The sequence below is a fragment of the Nerophis lumbriciformis genome, linkage group LG25 (assembly GCF_033978685.3).
Source record: "Nerophis lumbriciformis linkage group LG25, RoL_Nlum_v2.1, whole genome shotgun sequence".
NCBI classification, from domain to species: Eukaryota; Metazoa; Chordata; class Actinopteri; order Syngnathiformes; family Syngnathidae; genus Nerophis; species Nerophis lumbriciformis.
Genome location: NC_084572.2, coordinates 1,941,033 through 1,958,398, shown reverse-complemented (window position 1 = coordinate 1,958,398; position 17,366 = coordinate 1,941,033). Strand labels below are relative to the sequence as shown.

The 17,366-nt window shown below is 38.9% G+C and overlaps 2 protein-coding genes across 2 annotated transcripts in view; one reads left to right on the top strand and one right to left on the bottom strand.

The window, feature by feature from the left end:
• Window positions 1–951: 951 nt before the first annotated feature.
• The window catches only part of socs2 (suppressor of cytokine signaling 2), a 42,068-nt gene continuing 25,653 nt past the window's right edge, over window positions 952–17,366 (bottom strand). Inside the window, 3 exon segments of the mRNA XM_061983563.1 lie at window positions 952–1,687; window positions 6,913–6,970; window positions 6,972–7,117. Of these exon segments, the coding sequence (XP_061839547.1) occupies window positions 1,227–1,687; window positions 6,913–6,970; window positions 6,972–7,043 (591 nt within the window). The 5' untranslated portion in view covers window positions 7,044–7,117 and the 3' untranslated portion in view covers window positions 952–1,226.
• ncaph2 (non-SMC condensin II complex, subunit H2) overlaps window positions 15,761–17,366 on the top strand; it is a 40,022-nt gene continuing 38,416 nt past the window's right edge. The window contains exons 1-5 of the mRNA XM_061983558.1: window positions 15,761–15,874; window positions 16,139–16,274; window positions 16,337–16,435; window positions 16,493–16,554; window positions 16,619–16,682. Coding sequence (XP_061839542.1) covers window positions 16,167–16,274; window positions 16,337–16,435; window positions 16,493–16,554; window positions 16,619–16,682 — 333 coding nt within the window. The 5' untranslated portion in view covers window positions 15,761–15,874; window positions 16,139–16,166. The remainder of the gene's footprint in view (window positions 15,875–16,138; window positions 16,275–16,336; window positions 16,436–16,492; window positions 16,555–16,618; window positions 16,683–17,366) is intronic.

Below are 17,366 nucleotides of genomic sequence, written 5' to 3'. Positions count from 1 at the left end.
CTCCCCCCTATCCCTTGTGGAAGGGGAGACACACAGATCCGGTGGCCATGGATGGGGTGCTGGCTGTCCGGGGTCAGGACCGCTCGCCTGTATATCGGTTGGGAACATCTCTGCGCTGCTGACCCGTCTCCGCTCGGGATGGTTTCCTGCTGACCCCACTATGGACTGGACTCTTACTGTTATGCTGGATCCACTATGGACTGTACTCTCACAATATTATGTCAGACCCACTCGACATCCATTGCATTCGGTCTCCCTAGAGGGGGGGGGGGGGGGGGTTACCCACATATGCGGTCCTCTCCAAGGTTTCTCATAGTCATTCACATCGACTTCCCACTGGGGTGAGTTTTTCCTTGCCCTTATGTGGGCTCTGTACCGAGGATGTCGTTGTGGCTTGTGCAGCCCTTGAGACACTTGTGATTTAGGGCTATATAAATAAACATTGATTGATTGATTGATAATCAGCAATATTAAAATAATAAAAGGCTTGCCATATTTCAGTTGATGTGTAATGAATCCAAAATGTATGACATGTTCTTGTTTTTAGTTGCATTACAGAAAATAAAGAACTAATTTTCTGAGACAGTCCTGTAAATGAGGTAGACCCCCTTGACTTGGTCAATTGAGAAGTTGCTGGCCCGCAGGAAGTGTGGGCTGTTCCAAAGGATCTGGCGCCGCCGTGTGGACACAACGAGAAGTTGCAAAAGGAATCAAAAAACGGTATAGTCAACTTCCATCCATCCATCCATTTTCTACCGCTTATTCCCTTTGGGGTCGCGGGGGGCGCTGGAGCCTATCTCAGCTACAATCGGGCGGAAGGCGGGGTACACCCTGGACAAGTCGCCACCTCATCGCAGGGCCAACACAGATAGACAAAGTGTGGGCTGTTCCAAAGGATCTGGCGCCGCCGTGTGGACACAACGAGAAGTTGCAAAAGGAATCAAAAAACGGTATAGTCAACTTCTTTATTTAAATATCAAATAATCACAATTTGTGCATGAGGTCAGAGGTCGGCATGCTCTTGTGCACTCCTCCAGACCGAATGCCTGGACACGCCATCTGTGGCACACACTCCTTTGGGTTTCATAAAAGTCATGGGTCCTTCCACCTGCACCAAACGGGAAAGGGCGAGCGTGGGGGAAAACCGCTGTGGAATGACGTTGGCACCGTGATCACGTGACGTTTTTGGTCTCCTTGCAGCCTCAGAAAACAGTCAGCTGATGGCGTCACACGTTGTAGGCGTAGTCCGCCACGTAGTCCTTCAGCCTGTTTGGCAGGGGCAGGTCCCGGACCCGCCTGGCGTGTCTGTTGATGGTGACGCGACACAGGTGCTGCAGCGGCGTGATGGCGGCGTAAGCGGGCCGGGTGAGGAGCAGCGGCACCGTGCCGTTCGACGGCGTGGAGGGCGGAGTCTTGTGGCTGACCATGGACATGCGGACGTAGTGGTCCACCAGGTGGACCACGCTGTCAAACTGCTTGAGTTTGGGCCTGACCAGGAGCACCGAGTCCAGCTTGAACTTGCCCCGGTCGTACTCGATGCGGAGGTTGGTGGGACCCGCCGACGTCATGGCGGAGATGGTGAACAGGTAGTTGCTTTGAGAGCTGTCCCGCACCAGGAAGGTTCCCTCGGCAGCGTCCCGCAGGATCTCTTTGGCCTCGTTGGCGCTCAGGCTTCCCCAGTACCAGCCTAGAAACCACAAGAACGGAACACTGAAGCGGGCGTTCCTACACTACAAATGCTGGGTTATCAAAATAACCCAATGTATCAGTTGCTAGTGTTGGGTTACATTTTGGAGTTAAGATCAATCCATGTTTGGGGTTATAAGCAGAGGTGGGTAGTAACGTGCTACATTTACTCCGTTACATCTACTTGAGTAACTTTTGGGATAAATTGTACTTCTAAGAGTAGTTTTAATGCAACATACTTTTACTTTTACTTGAGTATATTTATAGAGAAGAAACGCTACTTTTACTCCGCTACTTTTATCTACATTCAGCTCGCTACTCGCTACTCATTTTTATCCATCTGTTAATGCACGCTTTGTTTGTTTTGGTCTGTCAGACAGACCTTCATAGTGCCTGCGTTTCAACAAATACAGTCACTGGTGACGTTCACTCCGTTCCACCAATCAGATGCAGTCACTGGTGACGTTGGACCAATCAAACAGAGCCAGGTGGTCACATGATCTGACTTAAACAAGTTGAAAAACTTATTGGGGTGTTACCATTTAGTGGTCAATTGTACGGAATATGTACTGTACTGTGCAATCTACTAATAAAAGTTCCAATCAATCAATCAAAAATGTGAAGGAAAAAAAGACCCTTTTTTTATTTCAACCGTACTTTCCGTCAAAAGCCTAAAGACTGACTGCACAGTTCCTGTCTTCACAATAAAAGTGCCGCTCCATCGCGCCTGCGCTTTCAAAACAAGAGTCTCCGAAAGCCAGCGCAAACAAGCTAGCAAGCTACGGGGTTTGCCGCCAATGTATTTCTTGTAAAGTGTATGAAAACGAATATGGAAGCTGGACAAATAAGATGCCAAAAACCAACCACTTTCATGTGGTATTAGACAGAAAGGAGGAACTTTTTTTCTCCTCCATTTGAAAACGTGGACGTTATCATCACTACTGTCTGATTACAATCAATGCAGGTCATCAGAATCAGGTAATACACCAACTTATATTCTTGTCTTCATGAAAGAAAGGAATCTATATGTGTTAAACATGCATGTATATTCATTAAAACACCTTTAACATGTAAACAAAAACGGCAAAATAAATAAATATAAATTCTATACTGTATATATATATATATATGTGTATATATATATATATGTATATGTATATGTATATATATATATGATATGTGTGTGTATGTTACTCATCAGTTACTCAGTACTTGAGTAGTTTTTTCACAACATACTTTTTACTTTTACTAAATATTTGGGTGACTACTCCTTACTTTTACTTGAGTAATAAATCTCTAAAGTAACAGTACTCTTACTTGAGTACAATTTCTGGCTACTCTACCCACCTCTGGTTATAAGGGTATTATTTTAAACAGATTTCTGGGTTTTCACAATTACGAACCACTTTTGGGTTGTTTTTCAACGCATTTTTTGGTAAAAGGCTTTTTTAATAAAATGTTTATTATGGATTAATCTTATTAACATTATTTAAAATGACCATTTACCATGAATTGGTAAATTACCGATTTAAACAAGTTGAAAAACTTATTCGGGTTTACCATTTAGTGGTCAATTGTGCGGAATATGTACTGTACTGTGCAATCTACTAATAAAAGTCAATCAAAACCCAACATTAAGTTATCATAACTCAACTTCTGGGTTTAAATAATTCAACCCAATAGTTTGGTTGGGAATAACCCAACATTTAGTTAGCATAATTCAACTTTTGGCTTAAATAATTTAACCCACATTTTGGTTGGGAATAACCCAACATTTAGTTAGCATAACTCAACTTTTGGGTTAAATAATTCCACCCAATAGTTTGGTTGTGAATAACCCAACATTTAGTTAGCATAACTCAACTTTTGGGTTAAATAATTCAACCAATAGTTTGGGTGGGAATAATCCAACATTAAACTATCATAACTCAACTTGTGGGTTAAATAATTCAACCAATAGTTTGGGTGGGAATAATCCAACATTAAACTATCATAACTCAACTTGTGGGTTAAATAATTCAACCAATAGTTTGGTTGTGAATAACCCAACATTTAGTTACCATAACTCAACTTTTGGATTAAATAATTCAACCCAATAGTTTGGTTGTGAATAACCCAACATTTAGTTACCATAATTCAACTTTTGGGTTAGATAATTTAACCAACATTTTGGTTGGGAATAACCCAACATTTAGTTAGCATAACTCAACTTTTGGGTTAAATAATTCAACCAATAGTTTGGGTGGGAATAACCCAACATTTAGTTAGCATAAATCAACTTTTGGGTTAAATAATTCAACCAATAGTTTGGGTGGGAATAATCCAACATTTAGTTAGCATAACTCAACTTTTGGGTTAAATAATTCAACCAATATTTTGGTTGGGAATAACCAACATTAAGTTATCATAACTCAACTTCTGGGTTTAAATAATTCAACCCAATAGTTTGGTTGTGAATAACCCAACATTTAGTTAGCATAATTCAACTTTTGGGTTAAATAATTTAACCAACATTTTGGTTGGGAATAACCCAACATTTAGTTACTATAACTCAACTTTTGGGTTAAATAATTCAACCAATAGTTTGGGTGGGAATAACCCAACATTTAGTTAGCATAACTCAACTTTTGGGTTAAATAATTCAACCCAATAGTTTGGTTGTGAATAACCCAACATTTAGTTACCATAAATCAACTTTTGGGTTAAATAATTCAACCAATAGTTTGGGTGGGAATAATCCAACATTAAACTATCATAACTCAATTTGTGGGTTAAATAATTCAACCAATAGTTTGGGTGGGAATAACCCAACATTTAGTTACCATAACTCAACTTTTGGGTTAAATAATTCAACCAATAGTTTGGGTGTGAATAACAACATTTAGTTACCATAACTCAACTTTTGGGTTAAATAATTCAACTCAAAAGTTTGGTTGGGAATAACCAACATTAAAGTTACCAAACCTCAATTTTTGGGTTAAATAATTCAACCCAATAGTTTGGTTGGGAATAACCCAACATTGAGTTACCATAACTCAACTTTTGGGTTAAATAATTCAACCATAACTAAACTTTTGGGTAAAACGTTACCTTACTAGCCTATATAAAATCAACCACTTATAAATTTTGGGTTAAATAATTCAACCAATAGTTTGGGTGGGAATAACCCAACATTTAGTTACCAAACCTCAACTTTTGGGTTAAATAATTCAACCCAATAGTTTGGTTGGGAATAACCCAACATTTAGTTACCATAACTCAACTTTTGGGTTAAATAATTTAACCAACAGTTTGGTTGGGAATAACCCAACATTTAGTTAGCATAACTCAACTTTTGGGTTAAATAATTTAACCAACAGTTTGGGTGGGAATAACCCAACATTTAGTTACCATAACTCAACTTTTGGGTTAAATAATTCAACCCAATAGTTTGGTTGTGAATAACCCAACATTTAGTTTATAAACCTCAACTTTTGGGTTAAATAATTCAACCAATAGTTTGGGTGGGAATAACCCAACATTAAGTTATCATAACTCAACTTCTGGGTTAAATAATTCAACTCAATAGTTTGGTTGGGAATAACCCAACATTTAGTTAGCATAATTAAACTTTTGGGTTAAATAATTTAACCAACATTTTGGTTGGGAATAACCCAACATTTAGTTAGCATAACTCAACTTTTGGGTTAAATAATTCAACCCAATAGTTTGGTTGGGAATAACCAACATTAAGTTATCATAACTCAACTTCTGGGTTAAATAATTCAACCTAATAGTTTGGTTGTGAATAACCCAACATTTAGTTACCATAATTCAACTTTTGGGTTAAATAATTTAACCAACAGTTTGGTTGGGAATAACCCAACATTTAGTTAGCATAACTCAACTTTTGGGTTAAATAATTCAACCAATATTTTGGTTGGGAATAACCCAACATTAAGTTATCTTCACTCAACTTTTGGGTTAAATAATTCATCCATAACTCAACTTTTGGGTAAAACTTTACCTTACTAGCCTATATAAGTCAACCACTTATAAATTGTGGGTTAAATAATTCAACCAATAGTTTGGGAATAACCCAACATTTAGTTACCATAACTCAACTTTTGGGTTAAATAATTCAACCAATATTTTGGTTGGGAATAACCAATATTAAGTTACCATAATTCAACTTTTGGGTTAAATAATTTAACCAACAGTTTGGTTGGGAATAACCCAACATTTAGTTAGCATAACTCAACTTTTGGGTTAAATAATTCAACCAATAGTTTGGGTGGGAATAACCCAACATTTAGTTACTATAACTCAACTTTTGGGTTAAATAATTCAACCAATAGTTTGGGTGGGAATAACCCAACATTTAGTTACCATAACTCAACTTTTGGGTTAAATAATTCAACCCAAAAGTTTGGTTGGGAATAATCCAACATTAAACTATCATAACTCAACTTTTCAGTTAAATAATTCAACCCAAAAGTTTGGTTGGGAATAATCCAACATTAAACTATCATAACTCAACTTGTTGGTTAAATAATTCAACCCAAAAGTTTGGTTGTTAATAATCCAACATTAAACTATCATAACTCAACTTGTTGGTTAAATAATTCAACCCAAAAGTTTGGTTGTTAATAATCCAACATTAAACTATCATAACTCAACTTGTTGGTTAAATAATTCAACCCAAAAGTTTGGTTGGGAATAATCCAACATTAAACTATCATAACTCAACTTGTTGGTTAAATAATTCAACCCAAAAGTCTGGTTGGGAATAATCCAACATTAAACTATCATAACTCAACTTGTTGGTTAAATAATTCAACCCAAAAGTTTGGTTGGGAATAATCCAACATTAAACTATCATAACTCAACTTGTTGGTTAAATAATTCAACCCAAAAGTTTGGTTGGGAATAATCCAACATTAAACTATCATAACTCAACTTGTTGGTTAAATAATTCAACCCAAAAGTCTGGTTGGGAATAATCCAACATTAAGCATAATTTTTGGGGGAAATTGAGGGGACTTTAACGCGGCCTAAGGGAAGAAGCTGTTCCAGAACCTGGAGGTTCTGCTAGAGAGGCTGCGGAACATCTTTCTAGAGTCCAGCAGTGAAAACAGTCCTTGGAGGTGGACTGTTTTCACTGCTGGATGAGAGGTTAGTCCTTTAGTCCTTTTCTCAACCAGCAGATGGCTTCAAATTGGCTTGTTCATTTTTGTTAGTGTGTACCTGCGCTTTTCAGCTCCTTCATGGCCAAAGAGAGGCGGCTCTCGTCACAATCCAGTCCTCCTGGAGGCAGCAGCTGCCCCTCCTGGGTTGGTTTCGACGGCGTCGGGGGACTCGTAGGGCCGGCAGGTCATTGAACGCCTCCAACCTTCTGCGGCCTGGACATGGACAACCAACCAGGATCAGGATGAAGACCAGGAGGATGCTTCTGGACAACAAAAAAACACCATAATTAACATTCTTACTATTTCCCCTATCCATCCATTTTCTACCGCTTGTCCCTTTCAGGGTTGCAGGGGCCTAACTCCTTATTAGCCAAAGAAAAAACACCATAATCAACATTCTTACTATTGCTCCTATCCATCCATTTTCTACCGCTTGTCCCTTTCAGGGTCACAGGGGGTGCTGGAGCCTATCTCAAAAATAAATTCAAACTCCTTATTAGACAAAAGAAAAAACACCATAATCAACATTCTTACTATTGCTCCTATCCATCCATTTTCTACCGCTTGTCCCTTTCAGGGTTGCAGGGGGCTAACTCCTTATTAGACAAAGAAAAAACACCATAATCAACAGTCTTATTATTGCTCCTATCCATCCATTTTCTACCGCTTGTCCCTTTCGGGTTCTCAAGGGGTGCTGGAGCCTATCTCAAAAATAAATTCAAACTCCTTATTAGACAAAGAAAAAACACCATAATCAACATTCTTACTATTGCTCCTATCCATCCATTTTCTACCGCTTGTCCCTTTCAGGGTTGCAGGGGGCTAACTCCTTATTAGACAAAGAAAAAACACCATAATCAACAGTCTTATTATTGCTCCTATCCATCCATTTTCTACCGCTTGTCCCTTTCGGGTTCTCAAGGGGTGCTGGAGCCTATCTCAAAAATAAATTTAAACTCCTTATTAGAGAAAGAAAAACCACCATAATCAACATTCTTACTATTGCTCCTATCCATCCATCCATTTTCTACTGCTTGTCCCTTTTGGGGTCGCTGGAGACTATCGGTAGAAAATGGATGGATAGGAGCAATAGTAAGAATGTTGATTATGGTGTTTTTTCTTTCTCTAATAAGGAGTTTGAATTTATTTTTGAGATAGGCTCCAGCGACCCCGAAAGGGACAATCTCAAAAATAAATTCAAACTCCTTATTAGACAAAGAAAAAACACCATAATCAACATTCTTACTATTGCTCCTATCCATCCATTTTCTACCGCTTGTCCCTTTCGGGGTCGCTGGAGCCTATCTCAAAAATAAATTCAAACTCCTTATTAGACAAAGAAAAAATACCTTAATTAACATTCTTACCAATCATCCTATCCCTCCATCTATTTTCTACCGCTTGTCCCTTTCGGGGTCGCAAGGGGTGCTGGAGCCTATCTCAAAAATAAATTTAAACTCCTTATGAGACAAAGAAAAAACACCATAATCAACATTCTTACTATTGCTCCTATCCATCCATTTCCTACCGCTTGTCCCTTTCGGGGTCGCTGGAGCCTATCTCAAAAATAAATTCAAACTCCTTATTAGACAAAGAAAAAACACCATAATCAACATTCTTATTATTGCTCCTATCCATCCATCCATTTTCTACTGCTTGTCCCTATCTCAAAAATAAATTCAAACTCCTTATTAGACAAAGAAAAAATACCTTAATTAACATTCTTACCAATCATCCTATCCCTCCATCTATTTTCTACCGCTTGTCCTTTTCGGGGTCACAAGGGGTGCTGGAGCCTATCTCAAAAATAAATTCAAACTCCTTATTAGACAAAAGAAAAAACACCATAATCAACATTCTTACTATTGCTCCTATCCATCCATTTTCTACTGCTTGTCCTTATCTCAAAAATAAAGTCAAACTCCTTATTAGCCAAAGAAAAAACACCATAATCAACATTCTTACTATTGCACCTATCCATCCATCCATCCATTTTCTACCGCTTGTCCCTTTCGGGGTCGCTGGAGCCTATCCAAAAAATAAATTCAAACTCCTTATGAGAGAAAGAAAAAACACCATAATCAACATTCTTACTATTGCTCCTATCCATCCATTTTCTACTGCTTGTCCTTATCTCAAAAATAAATTAAAACTCCTTATTAGAGAAAGAAAAAACACCATAATCAACATTCTTACTATTGCTCCTATCCATCCATTTTCTACCACTTGTCCCTTTCGGGTTCGCAAGGGGTGCTGGAGCCTATCTCAAAAATAAATTCAAACTCCTTATTAGACAAAGAAAAAACACCATAATCAACATTCTTACTATTGCTCCTATCCATCCATTTTCTACCGCTTGTCCCTATCTCAAAAATAAAGTCAAACTCCTTATTAGACAAAGAAAAAACACCATAATCAACATTCTTACTATTGCTCCTAACCATCCATCCATTTTCTACTGCTTGTCCCTATCTCATTAAATTAAAACTCCTTATTAGAGAAAGAAAAAACACCATAATCAACATTCTTACTATTGCTCCTATCCGTCCATTTTCTACTGCTTGTCCTTATCTCAAAAATAAATTCAAACTCCTTATTAGAGAAAGAAAAAAAACACCATAATCAACATTCTTACTATTGCTCCTATCCATCCATTTCCTACCGCTTGTCCCTCTCGGGGTCGCTGGAGCCTATCTCAGAAATGAAAGCCACGTGATTGACAGTAAAAAGTTGAACAATGACAGATTAATAAGAATTTAAAAAAAGAACCGCAGCTAGCCTAACAAGCTAGCAGCTACAAGCACGTTGCTTAAAAATAAATAAAAAAATAAAAAGGCTTATTTAAAACCTGCACACTCAGGAACTTCTTTGTCTCTCGTCGGGCTTCGGTTCCGCCTCGTTCAGGGCTCACTCGAAGGTCCGAACTCGCCCCGAAGGTCCAGATCGGTGCGCGCGTCCAGTCATCGACGGTGTCTTCTTTATTTTTTTATTTTTATTTTTTTACCTCACAGTTTATTGACGGTGTGGAGGGCTTCGTGGTTTTAATTCGGCTCTGTTGGCTGCGTGTCGCAACATGCTGCGGCGAGCAGAACCCACGCCAGAAGCACAACAGCAGTGCTGTATTTCCAGGAACTTTCCAGGAACATGGTCACGTGGTTCGAGAGGGGACGCGCACATGCCCGAGCGAGGACAGAAAAAAATATTTAAAATTAAAAAAACCTAGTACGGATTTAATTATTAGTCATTCCATTAATTCCACGTTTAAATACATTATATATACACTATTTACTATTTACTAAAATGTACACTAGAGGTTGACCACCATAGACATTTTATACGTAGACGCAGCATTGGCTGCTGTGACGCGAGAAATTCGGCGGCCATCTTGAAGTGGTGACGAGGAGCCGGCGAGCAGCCTAAACGGACTGTTGACAGGTAGAAAACAAAGATGCCGGGCTGGTAGGGGTGTGGGGAAAAAATGGATTCGAATCGCAATTCTCACGTTGTGTGATTCAGAATCGATTCTCTTTTTTTTTTTTTTTTTTTTTTTTTTGAATCAATGTTTTATTTTATTTTATTTTAATTAATCAATCCAACAAAACAATACACAGCAATACCATAATGCAGGCCCGGCCCTAACCAATCTGGCGCCCTAGGCAAGATTTTAGGTGGCGCCCCCCCCCACATCGTCAGTGAAGTGTATATACTCACAAGAAACCGAATAGCTTTGTCTTTGACCTTTTTTTTTTTACTTACAACTATACCTAATATATAAAGGGGTGGAAAAGTGACTATTACCTGCAGGGCAAACATTAGCTAACCAGAAGGCAATAACAATGTAAACAAAAAACACCTGCTTAAAAGATGTAATACAAATGTCCCTGAGGAATGTAAGGTGGGAGTACTGTAATTACCTAACGTTACATTATTATTTTCCATAACAATTTAGCCCCCTCCACAATATTAACCCGACGTTAAAACAGAACTAGCTATGTATTGATTAGCAATTGCCGAATCATGTAACATTAGCTTAATGCTAAAAAGCCAGGTTACTATCACATTCTGGAACAGACAAATAATTTAATGTAGGCTAACGTTACCTACCTGGTAACTCTGTCTTTTCTCGTTCCTACTCCTCTTCTTTTCTCTTTTTTCTTCCCTGGGCACCTGACAGTTTTGGCCGTTTTGACATCTTGTGTTGATTTTTTGATGTGGTGACGTCCAAAAAGAGTCATGATACGGGAAGGGAGGGGCGCACCGTGCGGGGGAGAGGGGGGGGGCGTAATGTTGTAACAAATAATATTTCTATTAAATAGGCTTTACTTTGCATTTTAATTAACGTGGGATTATTTTTTGTATTTAGAAATAATAATACCAACTTTTTTTTTTTTTTTCTCCAACATTTGTGGCACTGGCGTGGCGCCCCCTGATGGACGGCGCCCTTAGCATTTGCCTATACGGTCTATGCCACGGGCCGGCCCTGCCATAATGCAATCCAATTCCAAAACCAAACCCGACCCAGCAACACTCAGAAGTGCAATAAACAGAGCAATTGAGAGGAGACACAAACACGACACAGAACAAACCAAAAGTAGTGAAACAAAAATGAATATTATCAACAACAGTATCAATATTAGTTACAATTTCAACATAGCAGTGATTAAAAATCCCTCATTGACATTATCATTAGACATTTATAAAAATTAAAAAAAGAACAATAGTGTCACAGTGGCTTACACTTGCATCGCATCCAGAGGTGGGTAGTAACGCGCTACATTTACTCCGTTACATCTACTTGAGTAACTTTTGGGATAAATTGTACTTCTAAGAGTAGTTTTAATGCAACTTACTTTTACTTGAGTATATTTATAGAGAAGAAACGCTACTTTTACTCCGCTACTTTTATCTACATTCAGCTCGCTACTCGCTACTAATTTTTATCGATCTGTTAATGCACGCTTTGTTTGTTTTGGTCTGTCAGACAGACCTTCAAAGTGCCTGCCTTACTGGTGACGTTTCACTCCGTTCCACCAATAAAATGCAGTCACTAGTGACGTTTGACTCCGTTCCACCAATCAGATGCAGTCACTGGTGACGTTGGACCAATCAAACAGAGCCAGGCGGTCACATGACCTGACTTAAACAAGTTGAAAAACTTATTGGGGTGTTACCATTTAGTGGTCAATTGTACAGAATATGTACTGTACTGTGCAATCTACTAATACAAGTTCCAATCAATCAATCAAAAGTGTGAAGGAAAAAAGACACTTTTTTTATTTCAAACGTACATCCCGTCACAAGCCTTCCTGTCTTCACAATAAAAGTGCCGCTCCATCGCGCCTGCGCTTTCAAAATAAGAGTCTCCGAAAGCCAGCGCAAACAAGCTAGCAAGCTACGGAATTTGCCGCCAATGTATTTCTTGGAAAGTGTGTGAAAACGAATATGGAAGCTGGACAAATAAGATACCAAAAACCGACCGCTTTCATGTGGTATTAGACAGAAAGGAGGAACTTTTTTTCTCCTGCATTTGAAAACGTGGACGTCAACTTCTTGTCAACATGAAAGAAAGGAATCTATATGTGTTAAACATGCATGTATATTCAGTAAAACACCTTTAACATGTAAACAAAAACGGCAAAATAAATAAATATAAATGATATACTGTATATATCAATGTATGTGTATATATGTGTATATATATATATATATATATATATATATATATATATATATATATGATATGTGTGTGTATGTTACTCATCAGTTACTCAGTACTTGAGTACAATTTCTGGCTACTCTACCCACCTCTGATTACACTTGCATCGCATCTCAAAAGCTTGACAACACACTGTGTCCAATATTTTCACAAAGATAAAATAAGTCATATTTTTGCTTCATTTAATAGTTAAAACAAATTTACATTATTGCAATCAGTTGATAAAACATTGTCCTTTACAATTATAAAAGATGTTTACAAAAATCTACTACTCTGCATGTCAGCAGACTGGGTTAGATCCTGCTGAAATCCTATGTATTGAATGAATTGAGAATAGAAAATATCGTTTTTGAATCAAGAATCGCGTTGAATCGAAAAAAATCAATTTTGAATCGAATCGTGACCCCAAGAATCGATATTGAATCGAATCGTGGGACACCCAAAGATTTGCAGCCCTACGGGCTGGTGTTCAGCGTTTTCCTGCTCAAATTAGCGGACTGTTGAAAATAGGAATAGGGGGATTACTTTTCACAAGTAAGATTTAAACATTAACGTCCTATTGGTTGTATTTTGTGAAAATAATATTACCACAGAGTTTAGAAGGAGCAAAGATCTTCAATAGTACTGAAATCGTAGCCGCTAGCAAACAAGAGTATGACCATAATAGAATTGCTTGTCAATTAAATTATCCCATCCATTTTCTACCGCTTGTCCCTTTAGGGGTCGCTGGAGCCTATCTCAGCTGCATTCGGGTGGTAGGCGGGGTACACCCTGGACAAGTCGCCACCTCATCGCAGGGCCAACACAGATAGACAGACAACATTCACACTCACATTCACACACTAGGGCCAATTTAGTGTTGCCAATCAACTTATCCCCAGGTGCATGTCTTTGGAGGTGGGAGGAAGCCGGAGTACCCGGAGGGAACCCACGTAGCCACGGGGAGAACATGCAAACTCCACACAGAAAGATCCCGAGCCCGGGATTGAACTCAGGACCTTTGTATTGTGAAGCAGATGCATTAACCCCTCTCCCACTGTGCTGCCCTCAATTAAATTAATTTATTTTTTATTTTTTTGGATCAATTAAATTAATTAAATTTAAAAATGTCATACTTGAATACAAAATTTGGTTTTATTCTGAATCCAGTTAAACAGATTGGTGCTTTTAGCTGAAATAAAGACTTTCAGGTGTTTATATATATGTTTGTTTAAGTATTTGGCATACACTTTTATCCAAAGCGACATACATAAAAAAATACATATAAAACAATCACTGTAAACATGATCATTTAAGGGAAGAATGTAATACAAAATATCAATACAAAGTGTCAAGACAGAATAAACTCTCTGCTGCTGCAGCAACAGAGATACAGTCCATAGGTCCCTAAGATATATAGATATCTAATGTATTCATACATTGTTTATGTAGGATATACGCATGTATATATATATATATATATATATATATATATATATATATATATATATACGGACTGGCAGTGTGTCGCGCCTCGCCAAGGAGCAGCGAGAATACCAAGAAGCGCATATGCCAAATTTTCAAAGAGAACGGCCTACGGATCACGATTGAAGCCAACAAGCAAACCATCAACTTCCTTGACGTCACTTTCAACCTGAGAAATAACAGCTACCAACCATTCACGAAACCCAACACAACACTCCAATACGTGCACCATGACAGCAACCACCCACCCACCACCACGAAAAGAATACCTACCGGAATTAATAAAAGGCTATCGATGCTGTCATCTAGCAAAGCTGAATTTGACCAAGCAACCCCCCCGTACCAAAAAGCCCTTGATGAAAGCGGATACAATTTCACCCTCACCTATGAACCCACGCCAGGATACCAACCAAAAAAGAACAGAAAACGAAACGACATCATCTGGTACAACCCCCCATACAGCAAAAACGTCTCAACTAACATTGGACACAAATTCCTCAATCTGATTGACAAACACTTTCCCAAAGACAACATCCTAAGAAAAGTATTCAACAAGAACAACATTAAATTGAGCTACAGCTGTATGAACAATATACGACAAATTATCTCAAACCACAACAAAACAATTGCAAATGAGCCGTCGGCCCCCGGACAGAGCGACTCCAAAACCAACAAAGGCTGCAACTGTCGAAAGAAACCTGATTGCCCTCTCAACGGGGGGTGCTTACAAACATCAGTTGTCTACCAATCTAAGGTAACACGCAAGGACATTAACACATCCGACACATATGTAGGATTAACCGAGGGAGAGTTCAAAACCAGATGGAACAATCACAAGGCTTCTTTCAGGAACCAAAACCTGCGGAATACCACAGAACTCAGCAAACACATTTGGGACCTCAAAGACAATAATGTTGAATATTCAATAACATGGCAAATTCTTGCATCCAGCACACCTTACAATAGTGGTAATAAAAGATGCAACCTATGCTTGAAAGAGAAACTGTTTATTATTTACCGTCCAGACCTGTCATCCCTCAACAAGCACAGCGAAATTGTAACAGCATGCCGCCACAGACGGAAACACCTCCTAGGTAACACATGAGCCAATCACCAAGCCCCTACGCCAGCCTGTACCCACCCACTCTGTGCCCTATATAAACCATGGTATGTGAATGCTCCCATTAAAATCTCCTGATGATTGAGGGAACCCCTCATGAAACAGGCCTGTAGAGATGAAATAGTCTTGTGATTTTTTCCCCACACATACATATATTGCGCTCTACTACGGTATCGAGCACTATTTTTTGGATAACCTTATTAAGACATATATATATATATATATATATATATATATAGTTTCTTTAATTTAAAAATAGCTGACAGTCCGCCCTTCTCTGGGATTATATTCCCAGTTTTGATCTCGGATGTCTGGTCATTTATAGCATATAAGAATAATCTATCACTGTTAAGCAAACTATGATTAATAAAACATGTGTCCTTTATCATAGCTACACTTATGACAAAAAATCGCGTGAAAATCAAGTGGTATTCAGTGAGATAAAATGAATTAAATGCGCTGACAGTTCATTGCTCCTACCAAATGAATTGCACTGAGTGGAGCGGATCACCACTCCAAGATGGCGGCCCCGCGTCTCGTCAGCGCCAGTAGGTAGTAGCGCTCGATGCTGCGTCTACTTAGAAGACGTCTGTGGGGAGCACAGCAGCAGAACAGTCTGCCCGGAAGTAGTAGTAGAAGAAGAAAACCCGGAAAAAAAATAGGCGGGCGAGCGGGTACTTTGATTGTCTTGATACTTTAAACCTTTTCCTTCTCATATTGGTAAGAATCTAATAATTACTTTGTATAGTTTTATTTGTTCACTAACCTAACGCTAGATTAATGCCACATTCATTTCCACCACTTTTTTTTTTTTTTACATTGATATCGAGCATTGAGTAGCAGTCTAACGATAACGTTTCAAAAAAAACATTTGAGTTACAATCGTTTTCAATGCGTGTAAAATGTGCTATTACATCGTGTTAAAGGAATGTAAAGTTTATTTTACGTCGTTTCATGTTTCTCCAATTTACTGTTGCGTTGCAGCGTCACCTGGTGGTCGTGCTGCGCACTGATGGAGCCCACTGAGAGCAGGTACGCTCACCTGATGAAGCCCATCAGGGAGCTCACCGACAACTGGGACGTCGACGTGGCGTCAGAGTTAAACGACTACTTGGAGGAGGTGACTTTTTTTGCGGTCTGTGCACCGACGAGCCTTGTTTTATCACGGGTGTTGTGTTGCAGTTGGACGAGATGTGCATCACGTTTGACGGGAAGACCCGCCTGAACTTTGCGGAGGCGGCGCTGCTCATCCAAGGTTCAGCCTCCATCTACAGCAAGAAGGTCAGCGCAGTAGTGTGAATCTTCTGGAACGTGTCAAGATAAAATATGTCTTTCTAGGTGGAGCTGCTGTACAGTCTGGTTTACCAAACTTTGGAGTACATCAGCGACAGGAGCAAGAAGTGAGCGGCTCCGGTACCGACGCTCACCTTTGACCTTTTCCTTTAACTTGTTCTCGCCTGACAGACGACGCAAGCAAGCTGAAGCGTGCGGGGAAGCCGACTCCGGGGCCGAAGCCTTTGAAGACGAGGTGAGAAACAAAGTGGATGCTTTAGTTTTTGGTCCGGCCCTCATTGACTTGGGACCATTGCAAAATGATGTGCGTCCCAAAGTCACCAGCCTTGGTGTCACTATAGACCGTGATTTTAAATTAGACAAGTCAATGGCGTTTTAAAATAGTCTTTTTATTACCTTCAAAGTAACACTGTTTTTATCTTTTAACTAGAAATGTCCGATATATGCTTTAAAATGTAATATCGGAAATTATCGGTATCGGTTTCAAAAAGTAAAAATACATTTAAATACTTTTAAAAAGTCATACGACTTTTAAAAGGGGAACATTATCACAATTTCAGAAGGCTTAAAACCATTAAAAATCAGTTCCCAGTGGCTTATTTTATTTTTCGAAGTTTTTTTCAAAATTTTACCCATCACGCAATATCCCCATACCTGCCAACTACTCCGGTTTTCCCGTAATTTGTACGGTTTTCATCAACCTATTCCGGGTTACGGTTGCAGTGATAAAAAAATACGGTTTTTCATTAATTAAAAAAAAAAGGGTGAAAACTACGCAAATTGCACCTTGTGCAGACAAGATTTTTCGATCGGACACAGAGGAATTAGCGATGTAAAAGACCATGTTGGGACAAAAAAACACAAGTCTAATGCCGTTGCTAGCGATACAAGTGGAAAACTTTCAACGTTTTTCGTCGCC